This window comes from Pyrus communis, chromosome 6, assembly GCF_963583255.1.
Source record: "Pyrus communis chromosome 6, drPyrComm1.1, whole genome shotgun sequence".
Lineage (NCBI taxonomy): Eukaryota > Viridiplantae > Streptophyta > Magnoliopsida > Rosales > Rosaceae > Pyrus > Pyrus communis.
The window spans coordinates 18,960,644-18,977,245 of record NC_084808.1 but is presented as its reverse complement, the minus strand read 5'-3'; the positions used below and the strand labels follow the sequence as shown (position 1 = coordinate 18,977,245).

General features: G+C 36.3%; 3 protein-coding genes across 3 annotated transcripts; all 3 read left to right on the top strand.

Annotated features, from left to right (window-relative positions):
- Positions 1–1,327: 1,327 nt before the first annotated feature.
- On the top strand, positions 1,328–5,076 carry LOC137737116 (sugar transporter ERD6-like 16). Its single transcript, XM_068476497.1, has 18 exons — positions 1,328–1,676; positions 2,080–2,142; positions 2,241–2,330; positions 2,431–2,490; positions 2,578–2,643; positions 2,788–2,853; positions 2,957–3,032; positions 3,133–3,197; positions 3,314–3,406; positions 3,498–3,578; positions 3,687–3,771; positions 3,872–3,915; positions 4,001–4,063; positions 4,154–4,213; positions 4,318–4,371; positions 4,478–4,537; positions 4,632–4,746; positions 4,861–5,076. Exons 1-18 carry the CDS (start codon positions 1,470–1,472, stop codon positions 5,004–5,006), a joined length of 1,494 nt encoding a protein of 497 aa, XP_068332598.1. The 5' UTR covers positions 1,328–1,469; the 3' UTR covers positions 5,007–5,076.
- Positions 5,077–6,056: 980 nt separating this feature from the next.
- On the top strand, positions 6,057–11,071 carry LOC137737111 (LEC14B homolog). Its single transcript, XM_068476490.1, has 10 exons — positions 6,057–6,180; positions 6,459–6,937; positions 7,082–7,201; positions 7,373–7,450; positions 8,180–8,353; positions 8,531–8,608; positions 8,979–9,154; positions 9,812–9,967; positions 10,192–10,252; positions 10,619–11,071. The coding sequence occupies exons 2-10, from the start codon at positions 6,548–6,550 to the stop codon at positions 10,808–10,810; spliced, it is 1,425 nt and encodes a 474-aa protein (XP_068332591.1). The 5' UTR covers positions 6,057–6,180; positions 6,459–6,547; the 3' UTR covers positions 10,811–11,071.
- Positions 11,072–11,861: 790 nt separating this feature from the next.
- Positions 11,862–12,587, top strand: LOC137738043 (uncharacterized). Its single transcript, XM_068477647.1, has 2 exons — positions 11,862–12,112; positions 12,211–12,587. Exons 1-2 carry the CDS (start codon positions 11,965–11,967, stop codon positions 12,351–12,353), a joined length of 291 nt encoding a protein of 96 aa, XP_068333748.1. The 5' UTR covers positions 11,862–11,964; the 3' UTR covers positions 12,354–12,587.
- Positions 12,588–16,602: the final 4,015 nt, after the last annotated feature.

Below are 16,602 nucleotides of genomic sequence, written 5' to 3'. Positions count from 1 at the left end.
TAAATTTAAAAATCTGATTAATTCAAATGATGTGGCTATCTATATCAAATGCCACCTAAGGTGGTACGAAAATGTGGTACAAAAACATAGTATAAATAACATTAGTAGAAATTGAAAGTCTAAACTCACATAAATTATATTTAATCATGCTCTTTAAAGAAATAGGTCTTCATTTTTTTAATAAAAAATAGAGATTAATTATGGGATCCGTTCCATATGAAACTTTAATGATCAGGATTCTAAATCATCTATTTTAGTCTTTATTGATAGATGATACTTTCAAAAAATCTATTCAATCCGAAACCATTTGTCGATTTAATTGTCAGAATGAAATTTTAATATTTTTTAGAACATAGTGTTTGTTAATTATTTTGAACTCAATAAGAGCTTAAAATATTTTCGATTTGACTAATATTTTAATAGAATGATCTAGGAAGTGCAACTTAAAAATACACAATTATGATCAATGAATTTCGATATGATGTGGGCCCAATAGCTGATCCTATTTTTTTATTTTTTAAACATAGACATCCATTTCCTTAAAAAAATATGAATACTTAATTATTACAACGAGTGATCGGTCAAATTATGCGCACCGTTTATTTTATTTATTAAATAAAATCATCTCTCTTACTTGCCAGCTCGATCTTTGGCAAAAAAACACGACACACACAGTGCCTTGCCGCCCACCGCCCCGTTTGATTTTTGTCATTGTTATATGTAAATTTAATCTCTCTACCCTCCTTGAATAACATAAGTTTGATCACATGCATAGTCCTGCTTAAAATTCCTTAATTATCGCTAACACCAGACTTACGTTTTAATCTGCTCCACTTGTTCAAAGAATTTTGTTCAGCGTGCCAAAACGGTTCGGTTCCAAAGGATCTGGATCTTGGATCTAGGAATTCTCACATCTTAGTCATTTATCGTGTATCGTGCAGTCAGAAATTATTTGATATTTTTATTTAAAATTAAGCATAAATAGGATAAACGATTAGAATGTAAAAATCTCTAACATCTTTACAAAATGAATCCGGAAAGGATTCTCTTCCGCTACCAAATATCATACAATATAATTGATTAAATTTTTAAACTTTTCAACTAATCATGTTAGTACACTTAACAAACCAGTTCTTTGTACTCTAAAAAAATCTCTGGATCATCTGCTACAACCTTCTAGCGTTGCCCTTTTCCTATTCATCGTGATCAATTGGTAGCAGCCAAGCTTATAAATATCTAGATGCACTTTATAATTGTTTATTATATTTAATTAGAAAAAATCTCGAGATGCATGCAGTTTGACATGTGTATAAATACATCACAACAAAACCAATGTTCTGCATCCCAATCCCACCAGGATTCTGGAGGCCTACAGGAGCAAAACTCCTCCAATTTGCTCCTGTTTTTCTTCTTCTTTGTGTTTTTTCAGTTAAAATTTAAATTTTTTAATTAGAGTAGTGAATTAAAACATGGCAATTGGGGAGTGCAGAGATGTTGAGAGTGGGGAAGGTAATAATCTTGGGGATTTAGATTTAAACCAGCCTTTGGTGATTAAGAAAGACAAAATCTTTGCTCATGAAGATGGTGATCAAGGGAGTGACAAAAGTGGATCAATTGGGATGGTTTTGGTCAGCACTTTTGTTGCTGTTTGTGGCTCTTTTGAATTTGGATCGTGCGTAAGTACTATTCTTAAAAAACTACCTATAAACATTCTTGTTCTTTTTGAGTTTTTGTTTGACAAGACGATGTTCTAAACTACTTTAATTTAATTTATGGGGAATGAAACTCGAAGTTGGGTGTATGCACGCTGTCCTGACCAATTGGCCTAACCGGTCCCTGCTTTGAATTTGGCCTTCTGTTTTCTTGGTCTTTTTGCTTTTGCAATGAGACTTCCTGCAGTTTTGCTGGTTTCAGAAAGCTGCCCGGTTTACTCATGCGTAATTATTGTTGTTTGTGTTTCTTCTGATAATTAGAGGGCAAAAATACAAAATAATCCAAAAAAAAAAAAAAAAAAAAAAGAAAAAGAAAAAAAAAGAAAAAAGAGAGAGGTTTGTTTAGCTTAAGTTATTGTTTTGGCAGGTGGGATATTCAGCACCCACTCAATCTGCTATCAGGGATGATCTTAATCTCTCTCTTGCTCAGGTAATTTGCCTTATTCTTCCTCCTCAAGAAATGCTTTTTTTTTTTTTTTTTTTACAGTGAAGTGAATTGGTTACTAATGATTTGAAGTCATGTGGCAGTTCTCCATGTTTGGATCAATTTTAACAATTGGTGGAATGCTGGGTGCTGTAACAAGTGGCCGGACCGCAGATTTTCTCGGCCGAAAAGGGGTATGGTGAATGTTAATTTCTGATGTAAAAGTTGAAAGTTTGGAAGCTCTGGTAATTAATTTTGTACTAACCGAGTTTCTTGAAAATTATGTGAAAGTAGGCAATGAGGATGTCAGCTAGTTTCTGCATCACAGGATGGCTAGCAATCTACTTCTCTAAGGTATATGTCTGCACCATTTGTAATTCTTCAATTTATATAACTTAGTTCATTCATATTTATCAGGTTTTTGTTATAAATCTTGTGCAGGGAGCTTTGTCACTTGATGTAGGAAGGTTTTTTACTGGATTTGGAATTGGCGTTTTCTCTTATGTGGTATGCATATTTCCATAAAACTCGAGTTCTCGTGTTTGCAATGTATGAGCAAGGATGTTTGATCTGGTGATTGTTTTCTTATTGGAACCATTTATTGATGATTATTTCGAAGTTTTAACAAAATTCAGCAATCTGGATGGACAGGTACCGATATTCATAGCAGAAATCGCGCCCAAAAATCTCCGCGGAGGGCTTACAACGCTAAATCAGGTACGAGGGTTTAGAGATTTCTGTGCGCATAATTTCCTCCCTACTTGAAAAGCATATGATCTTTTAGCATAATGTTATCTTTGTCTCTCTACTTGTTCTGCAGCTCATGATTGTAACTGGATCATCAGTTTCGTTCGTGATAGGAACAATAATAAGTTGGGAAACACTAGCTCTGACCGGTGAGTTCTTATTTGATAGGATGTCTGTTGTTCTTAATTACAATAGGTGGTTTACGTAAGTGCTTTTGAAAGGAACTGATAGCTGTGTTTTGATCTGAAGGAATTATTCCTTGCATTTTCCTGCTTGTCGGTCTATGTTTTGTTCCGGAGTCCCCTAGATGGCTGGTGAGGTTTCGATCGAAAATGATGCTTCGGGCTTTTTGTTATCATGTTTTCACCGTTATAAAGGAAGAATAAATAAGAACAAGAAAGATGTTTAAGGCTGAAGGCATTGTTTTCAGGCAAAGATTGGCCGTGAGAAGGAATTTCAAGTTGCGCTGCAGAGACTCCGCGGAAAGGATGCAGATATATCTGATGAAATGGATGAAATTCAAGTACTTGTTTTGAACCATAAAAAGCATTGGTCATCTTTTATATCTATCAAAATTAACATTTCTAACAAAACAACCGTCTGTATCTTGACAGGAATATATTGGTACCCTACAAAGTCTTCCAAAAGCCAAAATGTTGGATTTGTTTCAGAGCAAATATATTCGGGCTGTGATTGTATGCGTCCCTCTTTACTGTCGATTTTCATTATTTCCTTTAGTTCCATTAAGCAAATGTCATCCAATTTTTTTTTTACTGAAATCCTGAACATGGTTTTGGTTCTAGATTGGGGTTGGATTAATGGTATTTCAACAATTTGGAGGCATTAACGGAATAGGATTCTATGCAAGTCAAACCTTCGAAGAAGCTGGTATATATACATATATATTCAACCAGGGCCTTCCTATACCTCGTTTCATTTCGCTAATCTTTCTCGTAAAACTTATCTCCTTCTGTAATGTCAATTGCAGGAATTTCAAGCAAAATCGGAACCATAGCTTATGCGTGCATTCAGGCAATCATTTTCTCCTATCTTCTGTTAAATCTCAAATGTTTGAGTTTGTTCATCCAAGCTCATCTCATGTAAAATTCATTGACAGGTACCGATCACCGTAGTGGGAGCAGCTTTAATTGATAAGTCAGGAAGAAGGCCTCTTATAATGGTAGCAATTGATCTAGAAAACCTGACTACTTACGAATGTTCTTTATGTATGTATATACAAAACTCTGATGATTTTTGTTTTGGTATGAAGGTTTCTGCAACCGGGACATTCCTAGGCTGTTTCCTTGCAGGAACTTCTTTCTTTCTGAAGGTACTAAAAGTTCAAAAACTATATCCTGCAACAAAATTGTTCTGCGCCTGAATCCCGTTACATCGTGGTCTAATGTTGTTGTACAATTCCTCTTTCAATATCAGGGAAATGGATTGTTGCTCAATTGGGTACCAATAATAGCTGTGTCCGGCGTGCTGGTAACTTAAACATTACTATACTGCATACTTAAAAAGTATCATGTAACTATGTTATTCCAGCTTCTCAATGTGCTAATTTGTTTGTCCTTTGTCCCTTTGAAATCAGATTTACATTGCGTCCTTCTCGCTTGGAATGGGAGCAGTGCCTTGGGTGATCATGTCTGAGGTAATGTTGAAAAATTAACCTGTCAGTTCCTCAATGCGACCGATAATATGATATGTGCTTAAGCACGCTGAACCGAGTGTGATTCCCTTTGCAGGTTTTCCCAATCCATGTGAAGGGAGCAGCCGGAAGCTTGGTGGTGCTCGTGAACTGGTTGGGAGCATGGGCAGTTTCCTATACTTACAACTTTCTTATGAGCTGGAGTTCCTCAAGTAAGTAAACAACTTCTGCACCAAACACACCACGTACATTATACCGCTTGGTTAGCGCGTGCCAAAAAATTGTGTTCCCTGATCCCGACCCTATATACTTGATTTGTCGTACAGGAACTTACTACATTTACGCCGGATTCTCTTTGTTGACCATCATATTTGTGGCCAAGTTAGTCCCGGAGACCAAAGGCAAAACACTAGAAGAAATCCAGGCTTGCATCAATTCAGATAAAGGAGGACAAGATGATGTTAACCGATAGCATTTAGGAGTAGAGTTGTTAGAAATTTGTATCTTGTGTTTGGCTCATAGTGTCTGCTCCATTTCGATTTTGCATTCTGCGTCGAATTCTTTGGCTTTCAGCTCAAAATGGAAGAGACCTTGTAACAAAATGCGCTTTTGTGTTGTGCCTGTATAATGTCTACTCCCAAGTCTTTCTTTTGTTAATTTTCCTGTCTTTTGATTCTCCTTTGATTGGTTAACTACCGCTTGAAGATTGATTGGTCGATCAATTCCACTCGTTAAATGGTGCGGCTTGGTTCAAGCCGAACCAAATCGAATATTAGTTTCGTCCTCAAACTAAAGACTAATCGATGGTTGGTTGTTTTTTATACTTAACCCTAAATATTCTACATCGACTGTATATCTGAAAAGAGAGAATTTAAATATTTTAATTAATATTGAGCTATTTTGTAATAAAATCTTATACTTGTTGAACTGATTAAGTTGACATAGTACTAGAGTCAGGGACCGGGCCAATACTTTCACGTGATAGGTGGGTCCTCTTGATCCTGGCGATGATGGTGGGTCTCTTGACTCAGCGTGTAAGGTGAGTCCTCTTGGCTATACGTGGTTGTCTATGTAAATCTTCCACGTGTAACCCACTAATTGAGTCATGTGTGAAGGGGTGTGTTGAAGTATCCTTTATCAGCCGTATCAAAAAAGTTTTTTTTTTAAGTAATATTTTTACACTAATGAGAGACGGAGTTCGATTAATACACATAATGAATAATCTAATTTAGTATCAAATTTGTCACTTATGTGTTGGGTTAGAAATCCGACGGTCCACAAATATTCATAGTAGGCAATGGTCCCACTCTTTGAGTCGACCCTTCCCTCCCTTCTTATTTGAACGGTTACGGTTAAGTCATGTTAATATTTTATATTGATTTTTTTTATAATGACAAAAAATAATATGTGAGAGAAGGGAAGGGAATGAGATGAGAATAGGAGAGAGAGAATCTAGACCTCTCATCATCATTTGTTTCACCATGACCAGGCCCTGCATTTAAACACGTGTAGCTCCACCTTGACGACCTCTGCTTCCACACAAAATCCATTCATGGCAGCGATCGTTCCACTCTCGGGCTCAGTTGAAACTCGCACGTCCTTTCTCCTCTCCTCCAATTCGTAGAGATCGAAACTCGATTCGCCAGGTAAGTCACTGTAGCTCTGGTTATCCTTCAACGGTGAAATTTGTAATCATTTGCCTACAAATGTTGAATGGGAACTCAAAGTTCGAATCTTTTGTTTGAATATTGTTTGGGTTTTTATGAATTTGAATTGGGTTTTACTGGGTTTGGTTTAATTTTCTGGTTAATTTGAGCTGTGTTTTTATTGTGCCTGAACTGTGAACTGTGAGTAATATGGTTCAGGTTTGAAGTTTAGGGACTTTTAAGGTCTGAGCGCTGAATTATACACTTTTACTGTGCAGGTTTAACCATGATCAGAACTAAATTACGTTGATAATTTGTTATAAAGGTCCATTGAGTAGTTGGTATTGGGTTAAAATTAGAAAACAAAATGAGTTACAGAGCGAGGTTTGGTAAAGATAATAGCGCCTGTGATAGCGGAAATCCTGCTGAAGGTTCCGGTTCAAGTAAAGGACCTGATGAAGTATCCAATGATTTTGATCATGAAATTGCTCAACTCACTAAGCATCGATCAAGACCCCACCGACTTTTGAGCGGGGATGTGGCTGGGAAGTTGAGGTTACCGGTTTCAACGATGAAAATGCTGGCCGGTCGTGAAAGTAATTATTCAGGGCGGGGAAGATTCTCGTTGGCAGATTGTTGCCATGTTTTGAGCCGGTATCTGCCCATAAATGGTCCTTGGGGGGTGGACCAGTCCAGAAGTCCTGCTTATGTTTCTCAATTTTCGAATGATGGTTTGTTTTTTGTTGCTGGATTTCAGGTATTGTAATTTATTAGCTTGATGTTATAATTCATTTTTCTTGTTGTGATTTTGAATTGTTCTACTTAAAAATCAATTTCCCAGTACTCATGCACACAACTGCAGTTTTGCAATCCTAATTTTCTTCTTCTTTTAATGAAACAGGGAGGCCATATTAGAATATATAATGTTGAAAAGGGATGGAAGGTTCAGAAGGATATCCTGACCAAAAGCTTGAGATGGACTATTACCGATACATCTCTATCACCGGACCAACGTTATCTTGTGAGTTTATGATGTTTGGTTTGTTGAATAAGAAGAAGCTTGTCTATATAACTACGACTTTACAATCTGAACTTATTCTTCCTTTATGATATATGCGTAAGTGTAAATACTGCATGGTCCTTTCTGAACCCATGTTTGTTTTAATGCCTGTTTTTGCCGGTGGAATTACAGGTTTATGCTAGCATGACACCGGTTGTCAATATTGTGAATGTGGGATCTTCTACGACGGAGTCACTTGCAAATGTTACGGTATGTGAAACTAGTGGTCCTTATAGTGCTACTAGCTTTGAATTTCATATGAATCGCTTACTAGTTTAATTGGTTCATCTACAGATTTGGTAATCAACAATGTTCCTGGGGATTCTTTTTTAACTAACCGATGATTTTTTTCAGCATAATCTTGTATGAATCTTTGTTGTCATCTTGTAAAATAGGTTACCAAATCAACAGTGTTCCTGGGGAATCTTTTTTATCTAACCGATAATGTTTTTCAGCATAATCTTGTATGAATCTTTATTATCATCTTGTAAAGTAGATATCTTTATCAATGTTACCAGATCACAAGATCTGTAAGATGTTTATCTGAAATCAGCTAGGGGTACTTGTCTTGGATGATCTGTTAAAGGCGATGGTATCTGAATTGTGGTATATGCTACCATCTGTTGAATCTCGAAGTGGAGATCTTCTGGTAAAGGAAAAGAAAGTAATCCAATTTGACGATGTTTACATTTCCAAATTATTGTTTTTCCTGGATAATCTATTATGGCATATTGATGACTTCAGATGTTACAGCTCACCCTATAATGCTCATTATAACATGAATTTGTACTTTTTGGAGGGTACAATTTTTTTAATCAATTGATTATTCACATTTAATAGTCGGTTTCTTTTCTATGATGATTTTGTGCTACAAAGAGTCACTTTCTAGTTCTTACTAGTCTTGTTTTTTTTAGCATAAAAAACTTTCTTTTAATTCAGGAAATTCATGAAGGTCTGGATTTTTCTATTGAAGGCGATGAGGATGAATTTGAAATTTTCTCAGTTAAATTTTCAACTGATGGGCAAGAGCTTGTTGCTGCAAGTGGTGATGCTTCAATATATGTTTATGATCTCCAAGCAAATAAAGTTAGCCTCCGAATACCAGCTCACCAGGTAAAGGATCTAACAATATAATATACTCGAATTACTTCTTGATGGTGGTTTCGAAGAAGTTTTTCATTTACTTTTAATTTTAAAGACACACAGTCTCCCATACTAGTTCCTTCCTCTGGAGACTCTGGATGGCACTTAAAAACATCATTTGATTATTTTGTTCATCTTTTGTTGCAGTCTGATGTAAACACTGTGTGCTTTGCCGATGAGACCGGCCATCTCATATATTCTGGCAGTGACGACAACCTCTGTAAGGTAGGGTTCATCTCTGGTCTTTATATAGTATAAGATGTAGAAATCATGATTGCTTCATTGTATGGTACTCTTTTTTTCATTTTTTTTTTGAACTCTGGCTTTCTTTATTGTAGTCTTTGAACTGTCACTCTTAAATGCTGTTACGTTTTCACAACATGTTCTTTGCTAGAGTTGCTCAAATCTTGAGATTCAATATCCCAGCCTCAAATCCTAAATTTGGTGCATAAGTGTTGTTTAACTAATGGAACGCTTTTCCTTTTTATGTTGTCATTATCTCTCTCATGGGTGTGGGGTCAAGTGCTTAATATGTTCTTTACTATTGAGCTATGAAGTCCCCATGAAGTTTAGGCATTTCTATTTTCTCGCACAGGTGTGGGACAGACGCTGCTTAATGACGAACGGACAAGCATCTGGGGTCCTGGTGGGACATCTAGAAGGCGTTACATTTATTGATAGCCGGGGAGACGGGCGTTACTTAATATCAAACGGGAAGGACCAGACAACCAAACTCTGGGATATAAGAAAGATGTCCTCTAGAGCTATCTAGTACGTCTGTATTACTTGTTTCCCTTTTCTGCTCATTTTAAGTTATTGGATTTCTGTTTGGTGCTGTAGAAATATGAAATTTACTGCTGTCAGCATGAGATAAGTCGACTTAATTTTAGTATATTGTCCTCCAATTGTTTTGACTCTATAATATTCTATAGTGTGGAAAATAGTTTTGTTGTATTTGGGCTAAGAATAATGTGGTTAAATTGATGTTTAATGCTTCAAGTCTATTTGGTCTAAAAGACCGGGGAACATATAGTAGCAGAACGGAGGGCTATTTGTGAATAGTACTATAGTTAATGTTGGAATATTTCTTGTTTTTGGTGAACCATTTATCATATTGTTTTGTCATATTAAAGCAGCTTTGTGAGATCAAGCGAGTACAACAGCTTCTATTACTAGAGCATGCTGGGATATCTCATATTTTTGTTGAACCATTCTATTTGTACCATATTAAAGCATGCAGTTCATGGGTCTTAAGTTAATTTGAACCCGTCTGCTTGTGCTTGTCTGTGCACAGAATCACATTCTTGTTGAATAACTTTTGTTATTTAGATACTGTGGCTCAGGGCCTAAAGTCTAGAGTCTATAGACCCTTTCTTAGTTAAACGTAATATTTTTGTGGCCTCTGATTTTCAACTTTCCAATGAGCAGCCCTAGGCTTACAGATTGTGACTGGGATTACAGATGGATGAAGTACCCAGCTCATGCAAGAACTCTGAAACATCCAAATGATCAGTCATTGGCTACATATAGAGGCCATGCAGTCCTGCGCACTTTAATTCGCTGTTACTTTTCTCCAGCATATAGGTAATTTTTATTTCTTTATTCTAATCCTGTATGTGGAATTTGTCTTAAAAACATTGTGCGAATTCAAAGATGCTGGAGTATGTGTATTTTCCGCAATCTTATTGGCTATTGTTTTGGTTCTAAGGCTTCTGGTTTCATCTGATGATATCATATAATCAGTTGGCTGTGTTGACACACAGTTGTTTAGGAGTGATGTTTCTAACTTTCTATTCTGCTCATTGCAGTACTGGACAAAAGTACATCTACACTGGCTCAAGTGATCATTCCGTCTATATATATGATCTGGTAAGTAACTGGCCCTTTATGTTTCTCATCACCAAGATCATGTTCTTCTCGTGTCCTTCTGTTAAGGAAAATGTAATGGGAATTCACCTGCCATCTGTTTTCATGTTCATTTCTAGGTATAGAATTTCATGTGCATTTCTACGAACCGTAAAAAGGATGTTGATACATAATTGGTTCGTTTTCAGACTAGTTAGAAAAAAAAAAAGATGATTTGAAAAGTAAATGATGGTACGAGAGTTCCAACTTTAGTCTGTAGGCTTGTTATTACTACAAAGGCCGGTAAAACAGGCCATCCTGCTCACTTCAAACTTCTATATCTTGAGAACGTGATATTCCATCTCTAGTAATTTGTTTGTTTCTATAAAGGTAACCGGAGCTCAAGTTGCGAAACTAGATCATCATGAAGGACCTGTAAGAGACTGTAGTTGGCATCCTCTGTATCCCATATTGGTCAGCTCTTCTTGGGACGGGACCCTCGCCCGATGGGAATTTCCTGGTGATGACCAAGTTCGCACCCTCGTGAGGCCGAAAAGACGCCGGAGGAGAGGCATCTATTGAACAAGGCTCATTGTTTTGCGCTTCACAAGATGATTTGGTATTAAATTGGTTCATGATTTTCATACCTTCGCTGAAGTTATACTGCATTTTTTAAAACAACTTTTGCAGTTATTACAGAGAAATTATAAAGTTTAAATTGGTTCCTGGCAGCTTTGTAATAGCTGTCCACATGTAAAATATGTAATTTTATGTATTTAAAATCGAATTATTGTATAAAGTTTCACTATTGTTCAAATAATGCATTTCAAATATTCATTCCAATTGTTGGTCTTTATAATCGATGAGGCATGTTGTAATTCATTAACATATCTGAAAATGTAATCTTCTTACAGTAAACAACTTAACAACATAGACGTTCCCCTCCAAACTTTTGCAAAGCAGATAGACTTATTGGCCTGAGGTCGTTCTTTTTTTTTTTTTTTTATCTTGTAAGAGCATCTGCATGAACGAGGATCCTCTCCAGATCCTCTTTGTGGGGATCCTCAAATCGTGTTTGTTCATCGTATATTGTGCGGTTATTTTTTGTCAAGTACTATTCATATTTAATTTTAAATAAAAGTATTTAAAATGTTTTCTGATCATACAATGTACGATGAATGGACATACTTTGAGGATCTTTGAGATTCTCACAAAGAGGATCCGGAGAGAATCCTCATTCCATCTGCATGGAGAGATACAAATTTATGATGTAAAAACCACAACTACATTCTGTCTATCTTTTAAGGTAATGATAATGATGTTTTTGAGAGCAATCCAAGCGTGGAATAACTTAACTTAGTGTTTTTTTATTTCTTAAAAAGAATATCAGCTGGTGGCTTCGTGATTGCATTCTACTATTGCATTTCACTGTTTTGGGGGCCAAGGAAACTTATAGAGACATTCCAACCTTCCTGGCCATTATCGTGTGATTCACACGCGAGAGAAATTAAACTTAGAACATAATGTCTGAAATACGAATTTAAAATTCGTCCCCAACCATTTAGCGACTTAGTAGTGATCAACTTAACCTTGTGTTAGTGCCTAATAAATGGTACTATACTCGGAAACTCCCACCTCCTTACGCACGCACCACCAAACAACAAAATCTATTTTCCTCACCAAAACTGACATAGCCAAAGCACCCAAGCAATCGAGAACACGAAAAGCAGACGAAAATGGCGTCGCCCGCCGCAAGGATCACCTTCCGCATAGTAGTCGTGGCTCTGGTCGTTCTCGTCCTCTTCTACGTCGGCCGCCCTCTCTACTGGAAAATCTCTGCCACCATCCACGAGATCCGCCAAAACAAACAGACCGTTAAGCAAGGTAGCATTCATCTCACTTCCTAATTTTTTAAATTTTTTTTCGTTTCCGGGTGCGACTTTTTTCTGAATTTTGTGATTTGGGGGCCGAATTCTGTTCAGGTATATCGCAGATTGTTCTGGAAGCTCAGAAATCGGTCGGTTGGTACCACGACGAGTCGGATTCGGGTGCCCGCTACGATAGGGCCGCGAAGAATGTCGGGTTGGCCACGACCCGGAGGCTGCTGCTCCGCCAGGTTTCGTGAAATCCCTTGATTTTTCCAAAATTTACTGCTTTGTAAGACTGAGGTTTCGGTGGGTCTGTTCAAATCTGGTCACATTTCAAATGAATCGTTTAAATTATGTTGAATTAATGTGTTTAGGGAGTGAAATACTTCTTCCTGACACTGCTAAATGATAGAAAAGTTTGCACAACTGCAATGCTGGATTATGTATCGGTTTCGAAATATATATAGAATTTTACTGAGTATGATTATATATATAGTATTTTGGGTTTGTTTAGTGCATTGGATTAGTGATTGCCTCTTATTTTGAATTTTGTTACACTTTTAATCTTAACTTAATATGCAAACCCAAAAAGGCGATGAATTGGATTATTCGGACACTCTGGCTTGATTGCTTGTACATAGCATTCATCAAAGATTCCTCTGCAAAAACAATTTCCTCCATTCTGCAAATTGTTATGTTACTTTCAGCTGATTTTGTGTTGTATTTGTTGAGGATATGCGTGTCGTCTTAGTCTTCAATGCTCAAGAACTATTGGTAATTACTAATTTGGTTATGATCCAACAGATGATAATTCATTTGGATTTGGATAATTAGTTGTTTGATTTTGGTTCAATAGTGAATGAGCTTGAATTTTGTGTTCGTTGATGTTAGGATTCTAAGAACATTTAGGTTTCCCTGATTGTTTTGGGGATGTGTGGCCTGACTTCCTTAATCAAGTGAGTTTGTGGACGTCAAGGACCTCAACAAACACTATGTATTGGTACATATAACTATACATATCCTCAAAGTTTATTGAGAAGGTCTAAGATGTTCGAGTGTTCTTGTTTAGGCTACTATAAGTCTTGGACCATATTTACTTGTTTAGTGATGTAAAGCATCAGTAAATGTTGAGTATACCTCAAAACTTCCTTGGTTTGGATGAGGCACCTTTTGTGAATGATTTCATTAATGGTTTGTTTGCTAAACTGCGCTTTGAAGCTTCACTTCCTGCAGTAGGTGTCCTGGTGTTCAATCTCTCATAGGGGTCGCATGTGTAAAACAGAGAGGGTAAGTGAGAATCTTGTACCTACACTGATATTCGATGTTAGAACTTGGACGGCATATTTTTGCAAGATTTTCTGTACATAGATTGGTTAAGAAACTCTGAGTAAGCCAGTAAGAGCTTCCTGTTGTAGGTTTATTTTCTTTAGCTAGCTGTTCTAACTTTTTGGGCCACTACAGTATGTTGTATTACAATTTCTGTAGGTTGCGGCCCAACCGAAGCTCTAGTTCTTCCAACTTCCTTTCAAATTCAACAATCAAACTGGCTCCCTAAGAATGGAATGGATGACTTAATTTTGTTCCTCTTTTGGGGCACGGTGTGAGTAGTCTTAGAACTTTGCTAAGGTCAGTCGCCCAAGCACATTATGATCATCGATCAAATTTGGGTTCCACAGTAATCTGCAGTCAGGAGTTGTGGCATGTGACCGTCAGCATGATATAGCATGGCATGAAGCAGGAGCCACGAGATGATCAAAGACTAATAAAAACGGGCCATAAGAGAGATTTGGAGTAATGGGACTTTGAATGTCCTTAGTACATCACCTGGAGCACTTTTTCGTTTTCTGTCAAAAGCAGGCGAGAGTGCTTTTGGTTGTCATAAAGCAATTTTAGCATTTCCGTTTGCAATTCCTACATGATACTCGAAGAATGTTAAATTTTATCCGGAGGCGTCTTCGCTCCGCGAACCCGGCTGCTATTGAAGCATAATCATCTTCTACTTCAATCACCAGCAACCCAACCCTTTAAGTTCTAATCCATCAAAATTATCTTCTCTTTCGTTATTATTCAAAATCAACCTGTTATACATCCTGTGGTGGAGATTAAGACATCAATGTGAGCATCACTCTTGCAACCTAGACGATCTTCTTAAGTGAAATTGATTCATCTTCCATGGATTAAACTTTTAATTTTTAGATTCAGGTTGTAAACTACGTGCGTGTGCTTGATCGAATGCTCTTAACAAAATTTATGTTCACAATTGTATTCACAAATTATTAAACATCAAGGAGGTAAAGAATATATATCCAAAATTGTTTTTTTTTGTTTTTGTTTTTGTTTGTGAGTAACATGACTGACATGTATCTTTTGGATCTTGCACCATGTATAAATTATACATGCCCATGTTAACACAATATATACTTTGTAAAGGTGGTTGACAATTCTGCGCAGATCTTATGCATCTTCAAAACGTCCAAGTTTTCCGATTCACATTCATACACACATGCATGCACCATACTTGTTCTGTAGAATTTTCAAACCTGATTCTTTACATAAAACGGGGAAATTAGCAGGAACAATCAATTTTTAGTAACGACAACATTGTTGACTCAATGATGACATAACAACCACGAAACGATGACACAACAACAGCATAATAAACACTAATTATTTTTACAACCAAATGTCAGAGATTAACCTTTCCTGCTAATTGTCCTAAAAAAGTTGAAAACAGAAGTATAAAAAAAAAGAATGGTGATGGAGAAACCCATAACCCATGCATTGACTTTGAGTTTTCTTAATTTTGTATAAATTTCCAACTATCTAGGGTTTAGGTGTATACATTATCATAGCACGCAGTTTTAGCTCCAAAACATGAGCTTTTGGCTCAAATGATCTCATTTAGAACCTGACTGCTGAATTGATCAAAATTATACTTGAGCAACACATCAATACAAATTTGACAATATAACGATCAGAAACTAATAACATACTAAAAATTGATCATTTCAATAATTAGAATTAAAAAAAGAGCTTTAGATTAAAATGATCCACTTTTAACGTTTGACTGTTAAACGATGATCCGTTTTTAGCATGTTGTTGGTATATAATCCATCTATCGCCGATACTTGATTCAACCATTTAAGCAATCAAACGTATAAAATTGATCATTTTAGCTAATTACCTAAAATGATCATTTTGATCAATTGCGGACAAAATATTGCAAAGTGGATCATATTTCACCGTGCAGATGGAGCCATCATTGTCCCCCATTTTCTATGATGAGCAGTATTTTATTTCATTTTCAACATTAATGGAATCGATTAATTTGCGATCATCCGGAAGACTAGACGTGGATTGGCTAATTTTAATAATGTTTAATAGGTATCTATTAGTAGAAATTTAAGTGACACCCTTATGCTTAAGCTTATGGAGCATGCGTTATATGAACACCAGCAACTGTTGTTGCTTTTATATGTGGCCTTGACTTTGTATTCTCACTTTAATTAAGCTACCCTTGAAAAATAATTAGAGTATAAATATATTCTTAATTGTATTGGGATCCTACAAGTTGACCTCCACAATTTTCCAAATGTAATAATTTCTAGATTAAAGTTTGATATGTTGGAAGCTAAGATCTTTAGAGGATCCTAATCTTTATCTTGCAGCGGTATTCACTAACTTAATAGTGCAGTTGACTTGTGTTTAAGCCTTAGAGGATTGTTATTCGAATCCGCACTAGAATGTATAGATATTATTACTTTCCGTCATTGTGATAAAGTATCATCAGCAACATATACTGATTATTCCCACATTAACTTGCCTTTCTAAAAGTCTAAATAGAATTCATCAAAGAAATATCATTCGATCTATAATTTTTAACAATATTCACATGAAAATAATTATGACATACCCTATTATTTAAAACCCTATGGATCAAATGGATGATAATTGGAAGTCAACTCCATCATGGGTCACGTATTGTCTTTGTTCCCTACATACATATGATATAAGATGACTTTAAATTTACAATCATAACCATCATCCATGATATATATATATATATATATATATATATATATATGTACCACTCACTTGTCAGGAGAAGAGGCTCGACCTACGGCCGCCTTAAAATGATATTATATCCAACTTAACCATTAAAATTGTGTATGGGGTTTATCTTTAAAGGTTTTGGCATAAATTAAAGGGATGTCTTGCTTGATATATCAATGAGGTCAGCTTGATTCATGCTTCCTATACTACCTTTAAATTTAATTGGGTGGTCGAGGCGTATGATGACATACAATCTTTCCAAAATCGCTCAAATTGCCATGCACCCTACCACCCCGCAATGAATATTGGAATGTAAAAACCCCTCCTCCATTGTTAAGGCCCATCTCTCAATTGAGATAGAATAATACACACGCGCGCGCGCGCGCGCAGTAATATAATATAATTGATGCAAAGTAATACAATAGAATAATGCGATATTGAAATTATAACTTT